Below are 19,369 nucleotides of genomic sequence, written 5' to 3' on the forward strand. Positions count from 1 at the left end.
TAAACAGATCTTCAGCTATTTGAAAAATGAGGCAGTTGTTTAAAAAGAAAGAACACCCTTAAACATATTTTGTGCACCAAGACTAGAATAACTTTTGTACCTAACCAAATAAGGTTAAGAAAAAGGAAAACTATGTGCTAGATACTTCTGGCCACCACAGTTACCTGCCAAATTTTGCCAGGCATGGTACAAGAAAGCAACATTACAGCCAGTCTCAGTAATGACCATACTTTTAAAAATTCTAACCTATTAGCAAACCAAAACCCACAGTGTATTAAATGGGTAGTTTTTAGATATTTCTGGCCACCACAGTTACCTGCCAAATTTTGCCAGGCATGGTACAAGACAGCAACATTACAGCCAGTCTCAGTAATGACCATACTTTTAAAAATTCTAACCTATTAGTAAACCAAAACCCACAGTGTATTAAATGGGTAGTGAGCAAGTTGAGTTTCTCCCCAGAGTGCAAGATTGGTTTAACGCTTGAAAATCAATCTAGGTAGCTTTTGCCACATTAGCAGATTAAAGGAGAAGAATCATATGAAATTTCAAGGATACAGAAAAAATATTTAATAAAATTAATATGCTTTCTTAATTAAAAGCTCTAGTAAACCAAGAACAGAAGGGAACTTCATTAATTTGATAAAGGGTAGCTACAAAAAAAGCCCTATAACTTACCTCCTGGTGAAAGGTTGAAAACATTATCCTTAAAACTAGGAATAAGACAAGCATGCCAACTATCACCACTGTTATGTAACAGTGTAACAGAGGCCCTACCTAGCATAGAACAGCATGAAAAAGACATAAAAGGTTTAAGGATTGGAAATAAAGAAAATCATAATTATTCACAGATGATATGATTATGTATGTAAAAAATTCAGAGGATCTATAATTAATAAGTATTTAGCAAGGTTGCTGCATAGTAAACCGATATATAAAAATTCAATGCATTTCTATTCACCAGAATAAATACTAAAAGAAATTTTAAAAACCATTTATAATTAAAAAAAATTAAATGTGTACCAGATCCAGTGCAATTCCAATCAAAATAACATTGGACATTTACTGTATTTTTACACAAATAATGTGCATTGTACATTTTTTTTTTGGCCAACTGTGCAACCCACTTGCACGTTATTTTCTTAAGCACGCTATGTGTGTTATATGTGTGGGCGTGTTATTTGCACAAAAATAGTTCGTCTCCAACTGTTTTTGTTAGGGAAATCACCATTTTACAATCATTACCGTAATAAAAAGATTTAGGAAAGGATTATCAGTGGGTGCTAAAACCATTGGGTGAAAGATTGTTGCAGAACAGGATATTCACACACTTTGAAAGTATCACTCCAAAGGTTACTTAACTAATTATAAAGAGGAAAAGGTACCTTTGTAATGCAGATATCTGACCAACACCACTTTAACGAAGAGATCAAACTTACTATCACCAATAATGAGATAAACTGACATGATGTGCTTTCTGATGTGACATAACAGGAAGTAAACATCACCTATGTGGTATTTTTGCCCAAAATAATTAACCTGAATCTAATTGTAGGTTGAAAGTTAGACACATTCAGGTTGTGAGACAGTCTACGAGGCAATTTCCCTGGACTCTTAAAAAATATCAGCGGGACAAAAGACTGTATGTGTACGCATGTCTGCATGTATGCAGTCTTTTAAAGATAAAAGGTTCCAAAGAAGCTTGACAAACAAGTGCAATGTGGGATCTCTGATTGGATACTAGATTAAATCATTTTTAAAAGGCTACAAAGGAAATTTTGGGGACAATTGATACAATTTTAATATGTATTAAATATTAGATATTATATTAATATTAAATTTCTTGAATGTGATCATGGTATTGCATATGTAGGAGAATGTTCTTGTTCTGAAGAGGTGCATGCTGAAGTATTTAGGCATAAAATGTCATGATGTCTGCAGCTTTCAAATGGCTCAGCAAAATAATTTTTACGAAGTATTTATGTAGATAGTTACTTAGATAAAATTAGGCAAAATGTTAACAACTGGTGAATCTAGGTGATGGATAAGCTATTTATTATACTATAATTTCACCTTTTCTGGAAGTTGTTTTTTAAAATAAAATGCTGGGGGAAAAAACAGAAACGGCTAAAAAAAAAAAAAAGGCTTATTATTGCAATTGGGAGGAGGCAAGGGCAACAAGGTGTAGAGGATATGGAGTGCACCCGTTACTGAGACTTTAATCACCCACTCTACTCTTGAAATCCTCACTTTGTAGACACAAAAATGGAAACGTTCCATAATTTTTGTTTTTCTCCTTCTTCATAAGTTCTGATTGATCTGTATAGTTTCTCCTCAAATTGCTGACTTAACTAATCTTATTTCTTCTAGTTAATCTTGATGCCTTTCCTTCCTCCTAGACAATAAATTCCTCTTCTCAATTTTCCCGCTTTGAGCAATGCTGTGCTTTCAACAAATGAAATATACATACTAGATTTAAAGAAAAACCATATGATCATCTCCCTCAATGAAAAAAAAATGCAGTAAAATTCAGTGCCTCTTAAAAATAAGAAACGAAAAGAACTTCACTAACATGAAAAAGTATCTACAGCAAAACCTCCATCAGATTTTATACTTTAATGTGTGAGGTATGCTTCTAAACTTTAGGAATATTTCCTTGAACACTGGTAGCTAGATGGAGCCCTTCTACTACCACTAATGCTCTACATGATATTGGAGGTCCTGACCAATATAATAAGACCAGAAAATGAAAGAGAAAGTATAAGGATTGGAAAGGAACATATATATATACACACACACACATATATATATTCCTGTATACATATACACGCACACATATATATACAGATTCCTATATACATATATATACACACACACATACATGTATATGTATTCTAGCAACAGAATTGGAGGAAGATTCATCAACAACCTGCAACATGCAGATGACACAACCTTGCTTGTAGAACATGAAGAAGACTTGAAGCACTTACTGATGAAGATCAAACACTACAGTCTTCAATATGGATCGTACCTCAAAATAAAGAAAATAAAAATCCTCACAACTGGACCAATAAGCAAAATCATGATAAATGGAGAAAACATTGAAATCGTCAAGGATTTCATTTTACTTGGATCCACAGTCAAAGCCCATGGGAGCAGCAGTCAGGAAATCAAACATCATGTTGCATTGGGCAAATCTGCTGCAAAAGACCTCTTTAAAGTGTTGAAAAACAAAGATGCCACTTTGAGGACTAAGGTGTACCTGACCCAAGCCATGATATTTTCAATTGCCTCATGTGCATGCAGAAGCTGGATGATGAATAAGGAAGACCGAAGAAGAATTGACACCTTTGAATTATGGTGTTGGCAAAGAATATTGAATAGACCATGAACTGCCAGAAGAGTGAACAAATCTGTTTTGGAAGAGATACAGCCAGAATACTCATTAGAAGCAAGGATGGTAAAACTATCACACACTTTGGACATGTTATCAAACCAAAAAACCAAACCCACTGCCGTCAAGTCGATCCCGACCCATAGTGACCCTATAGGACAGAGTAGAACTGCCCCATAGAGTTTCCAAGGAGCGCCTGGCAGATTTGAACTGCTGACCTTTTGGTTAGCAGCTGTACCACTTAACCACTATGCCACCAGGGTTTCCCAGACATGTTATCAGCAGAGGTCAATCCCTGGAGAAGGACATCATGCTTGGCAAAAGAGAGGGTCAGCGAAAAAGAGGAAGACCCTTAACGAGATGGACTGACACAGTGGCTACAACAATGGGCTCAAGCATAGCAATGATTGTGAGGATGGCACAGAACTGGGCAGCACTTCGTTCTATTGTAACCAACTCTTGGCACCAAACAACAACAACATATATCTCATTTACATAGAAAATAGTGGTAATAAAATTAACAGTTATTGAGCATTTAATATGTGCAGGTGCTGTTCAGTAAGCATTACATCTATAATGTCACTTACTCCTAATTAAAAACAATAACTATGAGACAGGTACAATTATTATCCCATCTTACAGATAGTGACAGGCACAGAGGAGGTAAGAAAGTCATCTTAGATAAAATCTAAGCAGTGTGATTCTAGAGCCTGTTCTGTTAACTATACTACTCTATATAATAACTTTACTGTCACCATCACAATCTAAAAGCAGACAAGGAAAGGTATGAGAAATACTCAAGCTCTGATGGAATAAAATTAAGGCGTCTTCAGAGCCAGAGGAGAAGGCATAATAGTGGTTCTTAACATTGGCTGTATATTAGAATCACTGGGAGAGATGTGAAAAATCCTGATGCCCAGGCTACGCCCTAAGCCAATTACATCAGAATCTTGGAAGAGATGTGTCAAGACCTCGGTAGTTTTTTGTTTTGTTTTTTATTGTGCTTTAGGTGAAAGTTTATAGCTCAAGTTAGTTTCTCATACAAAAATTTATGGATACATTACTATGTGACCCTAGTTGCTATTCCTATAATGTGACTGTATATGCCTCCTTTCCACTCCAGATTTCCCCTGTCCATTCAACCAGCTCCTATCCCTTTCTGCCTTCTCGTCTCACCTCTAAACAGGAGCTGCCCATTTAGTCTCGTGTATCTACTTGACCTAAGAAGCACACTCTTCCTAAGTATCATTTTATGTCTTATAGTCCAGTCTATTCTTTGTCTGAAGAGTTGGCTTCAGGAATGGTTTTAGTTCTGGGTTAACAGAGAGTCCGAGGGCAGTGTCTTCTGGGGTTCCTCCAGTCTCAGTCAGACCATTAAGTCTGGTCTTTTTACTAGAATTTGAGTTCTGCACCGTGCTTTTCTCTTGCGCTGTCGGGGACTTTGTTGTGTTCCCTGTCAGGGTGGTCATTGGTGGTAGCTGGGTACCACCTAGTTCTTCTGTAGACCTTGTTAATTTTTAAGGAACCAATGCTTTCAAATATCTTAAGAGAGCTAAAGAATCCACTCAAATTGTGATGGAAGTTTTCTTTCTTGCAGCCTGGTGAGGTTGCAAACTTGGATCAGATGAATTACAGAGGGTGTAATGTGAACCCAGGAGAAGGATATGGACTAGAAGTCCCCTGTTGTCATAGTGACAATAGAAAGGGCTCACAGTGTCCACATGTGGCTCAGAATTATCCTAGAAGCCTACAAAGTTCAGATGCTGCTCCCTACTGTCAATCTCTGACTGATACTGACCTTATTGTGTTAATAAACTGTCAACTCAATAGCCTCAGCTTGTTTACAATGCCAGCCTCAGCCTTTCTGAGAAGGTAACTATATCACTGCCATGAATTGTTGACCCAGTCCCCTCAACTCATCCCCCCTGAGATGGTAACTCTATCATGGTCATGAACTGTTGACCCAGTAATCTGAACTCACTGTAGAAGCTAGAGCTTCTTCGTCAGTGAGTGTCTTTTCAAACCTGAAAAGCTTGGAATTAAAAATACAGATGATAAATAAACCAAACTTCCTGGATTAATAACTTTTGTTTAGAATAAATTTGCGTGTGTGTCTGATACTTAAAGTGTAATTTTAATTTGGCCTGTTGAAGAATTTAATAGATTAACCTAATTTGATAGATTGGACCTATGAAGTATATGAAAATGTCATTAAGTTCATAAATAGTATTGGAATATTTGGGAAATAGATCTACTAGATTTATGTTTTATATCTAACAAATCTTTGTTAAGTATTTGGAAAGGATTTGCTCATCAGGAATGGAAATTTGACCAGGTATACGAAAGATATAAAATAAGAACAGAATATATGAAATTTACAAATTCAGTTTAAAATGCATAATGGAATTAAATTTTATAAATTTGTAAATGGGATTAATTGTTTAAGAGCTTACATTGTTCTACCTGAGTTACTTCAACAATAATAAAAGATCCACCTAAACCTATTATTTTTATATAAATGTAGTAGATTTAGAAATACAATAGTATACACTTGTAAAATGAACTATTAAGGCTTAAAGAAAACCAAGGTTTTGAATTTGTAGATTAATAAATTTAATGTAAATTTAAAATATGAAAAAATCACATTGAACTGTTATTATCTGCATTTAACAGATGAAGAAATGGAAGCTCAGAAAGGTTAAGAGAGCAGGAGTTAAGTCCATGCAGGTTTGGCTCTAACGCCTGTGCTCTTAACCACTGTGCATGTGGCCTCCATGGCTGACCAACCCCCTGAGAAGTCAGGTGATTTTTAAAAGCTGCTACCAAGTGTGCTCTCTGCATTTTCATCATTCTTGGTAATGAAAGGGAGCTTGGTGAGAACTCTCATTCTAATTCACCTGATGTAGGCCTGTGTCTTCCTGTGTCTGAGCTGCAAATCTTACATAATTTCAAGGAAGGGGCAGTGAAAAGTTCCAAGTTTACTTCCAACAGATTAACATTACATCTTTAAGTAACATGTATCATGGGTAAATATGTGCTTTATATTTCCTTGAACACTTAGTCACATTGGTAATAGAAATGTTTTTATTACCTTCTGCCAATTTTTTATTTTTGGATACTGTCATGGATTGAATTGTGTCCCCCAAAAATATGTGTCAACTTCGCTAGGCCATGATTCCCAGTATTGTGTGGTTGTCTACCATTTTGTGATCTGATGTGATTATCTAATATGTTGTAAATCCTAACCTCTATGATGTTAATGAGGTAGGAGTCAATCTACATACAAGATTAGGTTGTATCTTGAGTAAATCTCTTTTGAGATATAAAAGAGAGAAGTGAGTAAGGGCAGGGGGATTGCCTACCACCAAGAAAGCAGAGATGGGAACAGAGAGCGTCCTTTGGACCCGGCATCCCTGCACTGAGAAACTCCCAGACCAGGGGAAGATTGATGACAAGGACCTTCCACCAGAGCCAACAGAGAGAAAAAGCCTTCCCCTGGAGTTGGTGCCCTGAATTCGGAGTTCTAACCTCCTAAATTTCTCTTTGTTAAAGCCATCCACTTGTGTTATTTCTGTTATAGCAGCACTAGATAACTAAGACCAAAACCAAACTGAGTGCTGTTAAGTCAATTCCGACTCATAGCGACGCTATAGGACAGAGTAGGACTGCCCCATAGAGTTTCCAAGGAGCGCCTGGCGGATTCAAACTGCCTACCCTTAGGTTAGCAGCCATAGCACTTAACCACTACACCACCAGGGTTTCCAGATAACTAAGGCAGATACTATAAATCAACACGTTTTTAATCAGGTGCAAGTCTCTTGCTTGCTATCACTTGTCCATTATTTCTTTGCTTGTTTATGTCTTCCTGCCATATTCTTGCATTTAGATTAAGTACAATATTTTGTGCCTTCCACTGGGTTTGTTTTTTTTTTTTTTTACTGAAACTAATCCAGTTAACTTAATCATGAATATCCTTTTGTAAGCTTGCACTGATTCTACCAATAAGTAATATTCATCTTTGGATGCAGTAATCAATGAAAAAATTTTTAAAGCCCCACCTATCTCATTATGAGTTAACTTTCTGATATAATTTTACTTTTTATGTTCAATCATTATTTATCAAAATTTGTAATATATTTGTTATTTTGATCAATTATGACATAATAATAATTATAATAGTAGCTCAACAAAAGGATTTAAAAATGTCAATGAGTATACTTGTGTTTTGTGGCAGAGAAATACAATAGAGTGTTCAATAAACAACCCCAAGCATAAAAATATTACATCAGGGGAAGTGCTATAAAGTGTGGGAAGTGAAATGAAATACAAGTTTGAGGATAAAAAGGAACAGTGCAAAATTTCTGGCCGTTAAAAAGCTCGTTCATGTGTTTTTTAAGTGGACCGTAGTAGGCATATCACTGTGGTAATACTATTGAATATATTTAGAAGATTCATGAAACAGTTTTATCTTAAAATGATATTTATCACATATCAGATATTAAATCTTCTGCATATTTGGAATCCAGAAGAAAATTTTTTATGTCAATCTAAAAATATGTAAAGAGATACTGTTTTTCAAAATTCAAAATTCAATTGAATTGAAAATTCAATTTACAAAATTCAAATTTCAAAATATGAGAGCAAAAAATTTGAAGATAACTACCCTAGGAGAAAGAGAGATAAGGAATCTGTTTTGAGACCCTGGAAACACTGGTGGCATAGTGGTTAAGTGCTATGGGCGCTAACCAAAAGGTCAGCAGTTTGAATCCACCAGGTGCTCCTTGCAAACACTGTGGGGCAGTTCTGCCCTGTCCTGTAGGGTTGCTGAGTCAGAATTGACTCGACAGCAGTGGGTTGTTTTGTTTTGTTTTGTTTGAAACCCCGGAGGAGGAAGATGGAACAAATGATATCCCGGGGTGGGGTCAACACCACTCTTGAACCTTAATTCAAAATCATTTGTCAGTCCTTCCATGCATGGAGGTCCTGAGGCAGCTAAGTCCACTCTTTTAGGAGAAGAGGGTAACAGTGACGGTGGGATAGACACCCCCTCTTGAATGGGGTAAAAACAAAACAAAACAAAAACAGTGAGTCCGAGAAGGGAAAAACAAGAAATCCATTCTCACTTAATACTGTTAGGTCTTCATAGCCACGGCTTGATGCAAAAATGTATGTGATAACTTTCTGGAAGAGATTGCAAATATTTTATTAAGGTGAGAACTGTGACTCTTCTACCCTCTGATAAAAAATGGGTAGGAGTACAGCCCAAGAACTTAAATAGACAGGTCCTACCAGCTCTCACTTCAAAGAATCTGCCAAAACCTTAAATAAGCCAGGTGGGGGGCAGGGGCAAACTAGTTGAAGTTTGAAGCTACAAGAACTGAAATTCTTTACCTAAAAAAGCAGTGGAAACTTTTTTGTTGTTGTTGTTCCCCAAAGGGAGGATGCAGAGAGGAGAAGATGCAGAAACATGGCAAAGGCCTGGAGTCAAACCTGGGGAAGGGAGCAAGGGACTTTGGTGTCTAAAACTCAAATTTAGGTTATGTTGCTGTGATTTAAATCCCCTCTTCTCTCTCAAACTCTCTGTTAAGGTTTATGTGAACCCCAGACTTGTACATCCAACTACTTATTCAGTGTCTCTAATGAATGTCTAATTCAAATATTTAATAGGCATTGTCTTAGTTATCTAGTGCTGCTATAACAGAAATACCACAAGTGGATGGCTTTAACAAAGAAATTTATTCTCTTATAGGTTAGGAGGCTGGAAGTCCAAATTCACGGTGCCAGCTCTACAGGAAGGCTTTCTCTCTCTGTTGGCTCTGGGAGAAGGTTCTTGTCATCAGTCTTCTCCTGGTCTAGGAGCTTCTGAGCACAGGGACCCTAGGTCCAAAGGACGTGCTCTACTCCTGGCTCTTTTTTCATGGTGGTAGGAGGTCCCATTTAATGATATTGTCCAATAATTTCTGCATTCTATTGGATCATCTTTCTTTGGAATGGGCATGTCTTAGGCTGGGTTCTCTAGAGAAGCAAAATCAGTGAAGTGTATGCGTATATATATATATATATATACACACATACACAGAGAGAGAGAGAGACCTATATCAAGGAAACAGCTCACATGACTGCAGAGGTTAGTAAGTCTCAAGTCTATGGGTCAGGCTGGAGACTTCTTCTGACTCACGCAGCTGCAAGGTCTGGCAAACCTAAGATCAGCAAGTCAGACAGCAGGCCACTGGCCCACAGGCTGTGAAGGCTGATGAATCCTAAGATCAGCAGGTAAGCTGCTAATTCAGGTTCCAAGAACTGGAGGTCAGATGAGGGGCCAAGTGCAGGATCCAGAGCTTGCAAAAGCCAATGAGCTTTTCCAGAAAGTCCACACATTAAATTCAGGACACTCCCTCGAGGAAATTCCCTTTCAGCTGATTGGCTGCCCATAGCAGATCTCACCATGGAAGTGACTATATTAATACATAGCTGCCAAACTACGTCATAACTGCCAAGCCACTGAGAATCATGGCCCAGCCAAGCTGACATAAAACCTTAACCCTTACAGCCGTCTAACTCAACATGTCCACAACTAAACTCTTGATTCTAATTTCCTCACTGCTCCCTTTCTCAGTTAATGACACTGCCATTCATTCAGTTAATCTGGTTATCCTTTACTGCTCTTCTTTTCTCAAACCTCATAGCAACTCCATCAGCATATCCTGTGGCTGAAGCGTCAAAATACATCTCCACTCTAACCATATCTCCCAGCTGTTACCACCTGAGGCCAAGTGTGACCCCAATACCACCCAGCATGTTTTCTCCTTTTTCAAAACGGGGAACTGAGAGCTTAACATAACTAAGGCCATGATAAACCTTTAAGTTGTTCTTCCTCTGCCTGCCTCCTTCACCTACCTCTGTTAATGACTTTGTTTTGACCAAATGTTAATGACTTTGTTCTTTGTTTTAAACTTATGCAAATAACCTTTTGTTCTGTCTGGACTACCTGTGGCCTACAACCCCCACAGGAAAGTTGGAGCCCAGGTATCAGATATGTATATCTTTGGCCTAATAAAGAAATGTCTGGCAGGGGACTACAAAGACACCTGTAGCCCTTGTAAGATTCTATATAAGCTCTAATGTAAAACTGCTCTTTGGGACTGCATAGAGACAGGCTGTGTTGCTGCCAGGTCCCCAGTGATGCATGCATCTCCTTAATAAACTTTCTCATTCTTTCCGACTTGGAGTATGTTTCATGCTCCAGGGCATGGACCCTAAATGGGTAACAAATAGCCACTATCACCTCTCACCTGGACAACTGCCTCAAGAATGGTTCCCCCACTTCCACTCTTGCTTCCATACAGTTTCTTCCCCACACAGCAGCACCCAGATGATCCTTTAAATGTACAAAGTAGATCATGCAACTCTCTGGCTAATATCCTCCAGTGGCTGCCCATCACTATAGAAATAAATCCCAGAGTCCTTATGCGGTCTATGGGGCCCTATATGATCTGGTGTCCTGCCATCTCTCTGACCTTATCTACCCACCACCCTGCTCTGACCACCCTGGCCTCCTTGCTGGTCCTCTACCACACCAAACACAATCCTGCCTTAGCACCTTTGAATTTGCTTTTCCCTTGATCTAGAAGGCTACCCCCCGCCCCTCTGCCAGATATATGTATGATATGCTCCCTAACTTCGTTCAGATCTCTGTTCAAATGTCACCCTCTCAGGGAGGCCTGAGTATCTCATCTAAAACAGCACCTCCCCACAGCCACCCTCACAATCTATCATCCTCTGTACCTTACACTGTCTTCTATTTTCATAACACAAAAACCGCCATCTGGCAATTTATTATACATTTGTTGAGTGTTTATTGCATATTTCCCACAAGGATGCAAATGTTTTTCATCTCCATGAAGGCAAATGTCTGTTTTGTTTACTGCTGGATCATCAGCATTAGCATGCTTGGACCAGGTGGGTGTTCAGTAAGTGAATGATACGATACTAAAGATCTGAGTTCCATGACAAGAAACAGCTTGTGCTGGGGACCCTGCAACAGGTGGCTTAGGAGATGCAGGCCTTCAGAGACAGAGACAACTTTCAGAATGGAAGAAACCCCTGGGAGCTCACAGAAACCTTGGGGGTGAGTATGACTTTCTGAAATCTGTGGAAGGGAGAAGGGGGACTGACTCCAGCTGACACCCCCCTCCCCCCCCCCCACACACATACATTATCTTCTCAACATCACAACTGATGAGGAAACTGGAGATCAGAGGAGGGAAGTGACTTGCTCAAGTTTATTCAGGAATTTGAAAGCAGCTCCATCTGACTCTAGAAACCATGTTCTGTCCAAGACACCACGTGCCTTAGGAAAAAGCTTGGCAAAGAGTGTGTTCTCAGTTAAGTAACAGTTGAAGGAATGCACAAAGGCTTCATAGAGAAAGCAACACTTAATTTGGTCTTTTGAGATCAGCCAGCCTATGGAGGGAGACCAAAGGCAAACCAGGAGAAAGAAGGAGCTTGAACAAAAAGTTTTAGGGTAAGACTGGGTGAGGACCTGTTCAGGCACACTGAGTACATTGTCTTAGCTGGAGATTAAGGTGCTGAAGGACAGTATTGGGAAATAAGGGCTGCAATGTGAAAGGTCTTGATTGCTAGGTTAAGGAATTTGGGTTTTATCATGGGGAAGTGGGGTGTATTAAGCCAGAGTAACATGGTCAGAACATTACTTTAGGAAAGTTATTCTGAGGTACTGGGGACAGGGTTACCAGGCGAATTTGCTGCAATAGCCGCAGTGGAGGGTTTCCTCCAAAGCAGTCTATTCTCTCTGAACCTCTGAGAGGTTGAGGATAAAACCTGCCCTTCTGGAAATGTTCACACAACAGCCACTAGTTGGCAGCAGTGATCCAAAGAAGGATGAGCCAGGCTCCCAACTAGCAGCTTCGCTGTCAACTTCCTGGGCTGTGATTAGGTAGGATCACCTGGTGGAAAACAGAAGTAGGTAGGAGGGCATTCCTTGTGGAAGGAACTTCAAAGGCCAGAGAGGGAAAGGAGTATGCAGGGGTCAGAGGACAGCACAGATCAATGGCTGGAGGATATGTTTGGGGTGGGATGGGAAGCCGTGGGAGAGATGAGGCTGTATCTGAGCCTGATCACAAATGGCATTCAACTCCCAGACTGAGAAAGCTGGACAGTATCCTGAGGGAAATGGTGATCCAGAGACAGTTTTTAAGTAGGTGAGAGACATAATCAAACTTGCATTTTAGAATGATCACTAAGATTGCAGTGTGGAGAATGAGGGGAAAGAGACAGGAAGCAGAGAGAACAATGTAGAGGCTGTTGCAGTGACCCTGGGAGACATGATGAGTGGCCTGCACGGAGACCATCAACTGCATGGACAGATTTGTAGGAGACTTTAGAAATAAAACTGCTAACCAAACAGTTGAGGTTTCAAGTCCACGCACAGGGGCCTCAGAAGAAAGGGCTGGTGATCTACTTTGGAAAAGTCAGCTCTTGAAAACCCCTTGAAGCGCAGTTCTACTCTGATGCACATGGGGTCACCATGAGTTGACACTGAGTCAAAGGCGACTAGTAACTGGTAGGATGAGAAAGCAAAACAAAACAAAAAACAGTTGCCTTGGAGTCAATTCTGACTCATGGCAACCACATGTGTGTCAGGAGAGAGCTGTGCCCTATAGGGTTTTCCATGACTGATTTTTTCAGAGGAGCCCACGGCCTTCCTCTCATGGCCTCAGTGCAAAGCAGACTGGAACCTAGCAGTCTTCTTAGGTGCCTCTGGGTGGGCCCGAACCTCCAACCTTTTGGTTAGTAGCCGAGCTTGTAAACCATTTGCACCACCCAGGGACTCCAAGTACGTGAGAAAGGAAGCAATAAAAAGAAGGGTTTTCATTTTCTTTTTAAAATTGTGGTCTAAGTATACATAAAAAACCCATTGCGGTGGAGTCAATTCTGACTCATAGCAACCCTATTAAAAAGAAAGAAAGAAAAAAAAAACCGTTGTCGTGGAGTCCATCCCGACTCATATAGGCCAGGGTTAAACTGCCTCATAGGGTTTCCAAGGCTGTAAATCTACAGAAGCAGACTGCCAAAGCTTTCTCCTTTGAGCGGCTGGTGGCTTCCGAACCGCCGACCTTTCGGTTAGCAGCCAAGCGCTTAACCACTGGGCCACCAGAGCTCCTAAATATGACAAAACATTTGCCATTTCAACGTTTTTTACATGTACAGTTCTGAAAAAGTAGTTCTGACAGAAGGAAGTGAGTAATTCTTTCCCTGTTATTGAATACACATTCTGAATTCTTGGATTTTCTGCACCAGAAGATTGTAGAACTTTTTTGAGTCTAAATTCCAGTTCATTCTTTCAACAATCCTGACCAGTCTGTGGTGAGAATTGGGGAGAAAGGAACGACTTAGCACCTATTCTTTCAGGAGTTGCCTCCCCAAGTCCGGTAGAAAAACGGCCAATTCCTCTGCAGTGGAAAGCGCTATGATGGAGGAAATATGCGGTTGGCAGTTTGAACCCACCAGCCACGCCTTGGAAACCCTATGGGCGTAGTTCCTCTCTGTCCTATAGGGTCTGGTTCCGTTTGGTTTTTTTTTTTTTTTTTGGTGGAGTCGTTCACAGGGGGAGCTCGATTCTGCCTGGGGGGAAAAGGTTTCCAAGGAGAAAAGACTATGGCGCCTAGGAGTTCAGATAAAGGATGTCACAAAAGCTGTCAATGCTCTTAACTAATCACTGAGGGGAAAAGAAGGGAGCCTAGGGTGCAGCCCTGTTACCCTTGTCGTCAGAAACCGTAGACGTCACCTTAAGCGCGATGGGTATCCAAGGTGAGCTACATTCCCCCAGGATGTCCGGCACAGAAAACAGCTCAGTCCCTCCCCCCTCGAGTACACTGCACTTCTCGGAAGGTGGAGGTTTGCAACGCCTCTAAGATCTCTCTCCAGGGCCGCCGCCAGGTGGGCACCCAGGCTGTGATTGGTGGAGGCTTGGGGCCCCGCCCCTCGCCGGACCTACAACGCAGACTCTGATGGGTGAGACACCGCATAGGTCCCGCTGTTCCACAGGTTGACAAAAAGAGGCTATGCCATCCGTGCGCCACAGCCAAGTCCGGCCTGGAGTACCACCTCTTAGGGCCTGGGAGGATGGACGATCGCCTCCGGCAATAGCCGGTCCAATCCTGGCTACAAGTTTTCTACCCTTAGTGAATTGAGGTCCCCAGGGAAAAGCGTAAATGGGCCGGAATCTCTGCCTCCAGGAGCATTATGGGCCACGGTTAGGGGCGGGACAGGCTCCTGGCGCCTGCGCTCCATTTCGCGGGTGGGACACGGCGGGCGGGTAGGAGTGTGTTAGCAGATCCAGTGCGAGGAGAGACCGGGTTGTAGCTTCTCGGGCCATTTTACCCCGGCCTAGGCCTCTGGACCGGGGACCGGGGCTGGAAGTGCTGCCTGGCTCTGCCGCCTCTTTCTGGGCTCTCCGGCGCGCGGGCGCGAAGGGAGCGGGACGAGCCCTGCGCGCCATCTGCCTCGCCATCCGTAAGCTCCGGCCTTAAAGTAAGGCTGGGGCCTGAGGCGTGGCCATTTGACCTCTGGCGCGCCCTCGCGTCGTCCTCCTTCAGCCCTGATCTGTTTCTTTTCCGATCCAGTGGCCCCTGACTCCCTTCTCTGGACTCTGGGTGTTCCCTCGCCCTTGAATCTGCGGACACCACTCCCTTCAACAAAGCTGCTGCTCTGTAGAAGCCTTTTGGGGACACACAAGTCTTCCTGCATTCCTCTTAGCCTCTCTCTTGGCCCCAGCACTTCATCGGTAAACCACCCTTCTCCCAGGCTCACCCCTTCTCTGAACTTCAAGTACTTTGTACTGATAATACACTCAAGGCGCTTGCATTTACCAAGTTTCTGTTTTCTTTTCTCACTCCCTCTCTACAACTCCATGCTCAGGTTTTATAGCTTTGCCTGTGTGCGGTTATAAAGGTCCCAAGATAGGCAAGTTTGCCCCTGATTTTGCCAGCTGAGTCAGTAGGGGGCAAATATCCCTGGCTCTTCATTTCCTCAGCAATTTTCTCAGTGCCCTGCTGTGTGCCAAGCACTGTATTGAGTGGGGCTGAGGACCTAGATAACAAAATCAGTTTCTTTTCATTGAATTCAAAACTGTGTGAGAAAAATGCTGACTTGTGAGAAAAGGGTAGAAGGGTACAATGTCACAGTAAAGAAAGTAATAAAAAAAACCCAAACCCACTGCTGTCCAGTCGATTACTCATAGCGACCCTGTATGACAGAGTAGAACTGTCCCATAGTTTCCAAGGAGCACCTGGCGGATTCGGAACTGCCAGCCTCTTGGTTAGCAGCCGTAGTACTTAACCACCAGGCCACCAGGGTTTCCAAAGAAAGTAAGTACTCTTGAAATTCTGGAGGGCAGGGTGGGGCAGAAGTCTTGAGAGGAGGCAAGCTGGAACCAGAGGGGGCATTTCCAAAAGAAACCATGTGGGAGAAGGCAGCTTGACAGCTCCCTGGGTCCATATAATTGAACAAGTTCATTTTGCTTGGGTGGGGGGGTTGTGAGGTAGGGGCTGTGTAAGCATCAGTTTTAGCATATTTCCTGCTGTAAGACTTCAGACACATGACCTAAGTATGTCAAATGTGGATATAGTACATAAGTTATTTACATTGGAGATAATAATGCTTATCCAGGCCTGAGGCATCACAACTTTGCACATTGCTATCATTTTTTGAACACCAGCTATCCTATATTATGTCAAGGAAATTGGTAATGCCTGAAAACCAAGATAAGGAATTCAGATTTTCTGTGGGTAACCAGGATCACACAGATTTTTGAGTAATAGAGGGCACCGATCAGAGGTGGCTGGAAGGGACTGGATTCTGAGTCAATAAAGTCTAAAGCCACTGAAGTGGTTGCAACCCAGCTTACATCTCCCTCCCACTCCCATCCAAATCCCTTTACCTGCAACCACAAGCATTTCAAAACTATGTTTCTAAAAACCAGCCATTTATATCTGTTTAGGTAAGTTACAGAGGGAGTGAGGTGGTGTATTTACAAGTTGGTTTGTCCAGATAAACTATAACTTAGTGTCTGTAATATTGACAACCAAAAATATATATATATACACACAAATATCTCCCAGCTATACACAGCAGGGCAGGAGTATCCATGACTTCTTGAGAGTGAGTTCTCAGCCTCCCACGGCCTTCCTCTCATGGTGATCCTCTGGCCTCAGTGCAAAGACTAGAACCTGGCAGTCCAGTCTGGTCCTTCCCCTCTCCTCCCTGCACTCCAGTGCTCCCAACTGGTCTTAGGCAAGGGAAGATTAATTTGAGTGGTTGAGTAGGAAGAGATGGGAATGGGCAAATCTTAATGGAGCCTGACCCCTGAGGCAGGGAGATCCAGGCCCAAAGAAGGGAATGGCCATAGCTACCTCCTGGGGTAGAAGCCTCGTAGTTCATAGATCTATTAGTGTGTTCTTGGTCATAGGTCCAGCCCTACAGATTAGCTTGGTGAAGAAGGCAAGTGTCTGAAAAGGGCCTGGTCCCCGCCCTCAGGTGCTGAGTCATTCAGGGTGAAGCCGGGTGTGTGGGTACAGGAAACTCTGGCTGATAAAAAAATAATAAAATCAGTAATAAAAAAAATTATAAAATCTGTTGCTTGACTGAATAGATTGAGCAACAGTCTTGCTTGAGCAACAATTAAAATCCTGGAGCCATTCAAGTCCTGAATATTCTTCTGGACATCACTGCTAGCTGAAGAAAGGAGCCCCAAGCCCGGCTCTGCTGACACTTGTCAGCTTGTAAGTCTCGTCCAGCTGCCTATGCTCCGAGGGATCCTTGAGGCTGCTGGGAGCAGGCCGGGCTGGTGGCGTGGGGCACCTCACACTTGGGAATCAGCCCCCAGGGGATGGAACAGCTCCTCTGGAGTCTTGTCACTTTGACTGGCTCCCCCCTGCCGGAATCCAGAAGCAATCTCATCGAAGGTCCGGCCTTTAGTCTCAGGAACTTTGAAGTAGGTGAAGATGAAGAACAGGACCAGGAGCACAGTGAAGATAATGAAGACATAGGGGCCACACAGTTGCTGAAAAATAGAGACACACACTTGGTCGGAGTCCTGCCTGTACAACCTGACTGTAGCATCTTGGATAAGTTGCTTTACCTGTGGGCCCTTGATTGGAAAAAGGAAAAACCCACTACAGCCCAGGGATGTTGTGACAATTACATGAGACTGTGCCTGCACCTGGCACGTAACAGGCACCACGGGGGATCTTCACAACCCGGGAGCGGGCTCCCACTGCAGAGTGGGAATATACAGTGCAAAGCTAAGGAAAGAACCCTGGAGTTGAGGTCAGGGTTCTTGGCTATGTGACCTTGGGCTTCTGAGCCTGATTTCCTCCTCAGCATAAGTCCTTATAAGAGTCCTAATAAGAGCACTTTGCATAGTGCGTATCAAAACCATGGTTCTAAAAACCAGCCATTTCTATCTGTTCAGGTAAGTTACAGAGGGAATGAGATGGTGTATTTATAAGCTGGTTCATCCAGATAAACTGTAACTTAATGTCTGTATTTAATAGTGACACCCAAAATATACATATATAAATATCTTCCATCTACACCCAGTAGGGCAGGAGTGTTCACATCTTCTGGAATCCATGAGCAGTGAGTTCACACGTGCAGGTGAGAAATAGTGAGTGTGAGACAATGGAGGTACTCACCTCCACATACTGGAAGCACATGCCCACAATGAAATTTGAGGTCCAATTGGAGAAGCCAGCAACAGCAACAGCAGCTGGGCGAGGACCCTGGCTGAAGAGTTCAGCCACGATGAACCATGGTATGGGGCCAGGGCCCACTTCAAAGAAGGCTACAAAGCCAAAGATGGCCACGATGCTCAGATAGGACATCTGGGGCAGCTGCTCCTGTTGAGGATAAGGGAGAAAAGGGGGCTTAGACTGGGCTGAAATGCATCTGCAGAGGAGCAAGGGGCAGAGGCAGCCCAGGGTGGGGCTAAGGGTTCTAGGCTTATGGCAGGAAGCCTGGGCCTCATCCTGGATTTGCTGTGTGCCCTAGGTACCCTGTGCTGCGTTTGTTTCCTCATCCTGAGACAGAATGATTTCAGCCCTGCAAGGTGGCTGTGTCCATCCTCTGGGAACAGTAATGTGCTTTGTGTGTGGGAGGCACAAAGAAGAGGCCTCTGTGGCCCCCTGGCTCTGCATGCAGAGCAGTCTGCCTGTGGCAGCAGCATGTGGAAACATTTCTGGGCATGGGGGTGGATCCATACTGGAAGGTTTGTAACATGCCCAGCTCAGGGCCTGCAGGGAGTGGGCACTAAGCATGTGGTTGTGTGAGTAATCATTCTCTTCCAGGAGGCCACTGGAGAATGGGCTTTGGTTCAAATCCCAGATCTGCCACTCACTTGCTAACATGCTGAGCCTCCTGGCCATCACTGGACTTTCTAAGCTTCGGTTCAGTTGTAAAACAAGTGTAATGGTGCCTTCCTTGCCCAGAGGCTGGACAATTGGTGTTCGTGTGTGTGAAGGGCCTCACACGGGGTATCACAGTAGTCAGTCACAGGCTTGTGGTCAGCAGGACTGAGGTTCAATTCCTGGCTTGCCACATTATTAACCTCCCTGGGTTAGTGGGGTTCCTTGCCCATGATATGGGAATAATACCTGAGCTGCACACAAGTTGTGAGAACTAAGTGACAGGGCATGTCCCGGTGCCTCTATGGTGAGGATGGTTGTTCTGAAGATTAACTGAGGCTATAGACAAAAAGATTTTGAAGAGTTTTGTTGTGGGCCAAACAATGCCCTAGGGAGAAGGAAACTTGGGGCCTGGGGCTGTGGAGAGAAACCACCAAGTGGAGAGACACAAGTTTCAGATGAGGTGTGAGGGGCGTAGAAGGAGACAACCTGAGGACCGGAGGTCAGGCCCAACCTCAAGGTGGGGGGCACCTAGGGAAACAGTAGCTCC

General features: G+C 42.8%; 1 protein-coding gene and 1 long non-coding RNA gene across 3 annotated transcripts in view; one reads left to right on the forward strand and one right to left on the reverse strand.

The window, feature by feature from the left end:
• Positions 1–11,508: 11,508 nt before the first annotated feature.
• The window catches only part of LOC126072986 (uncharacterized), a 41,435-nt gene continuing 33,574 nt past the window's right edge, over positions 11,509–19,369 (forward strand). For both annotated transcript variants that reach the window (XR_007516633.1, XR_007516632.1), the window contains exon 1: positions 11,509–11,522. This is a non-coding gene — a long non-coding RNA (uncharacterized LOC126072986). The remainder of the gene's footprint in view (positions 11,523–19,369) is intronic.
• SLC2A1 (solute carrier family 2 member 1) overlaps positions 16,382–19,369 on the reverse strand; it is a 29,993-nt gene continuing 27,005 nt past the window's right edge. The window contains exons 9-10 of the mRNA XM_049878987.1: positions 18,112–18,315; positions 16,382–17,477 (exon numbers count right to left, since the gene is read on the reverse strand). Of these exons, the coding sequence (XP_049734944.1) occupies positions 17,277–17,477; positions 18,112–18,315 (405 nt within the window). The 3' untranslated portion in view covers positions 16,382–17,276. The remainder of the gene's footprint in view (positions 17,478–18,111; positions 18,316–19,369) is intronic.

Source organism: Elephas maximus, chromosome 3 (genome assembly GCF_024166365.1).
Source record: "Elephas maximus indicus isolate mEleMax1 chromosome 3, mEleMax1 primary haplotype, whole genome shotgun sequence".
NCBI lineage: Eukaryota > Metazoa > Chordata > Mammalia > Proboscidea > Elephantidae > Elephas > Elephas maximus.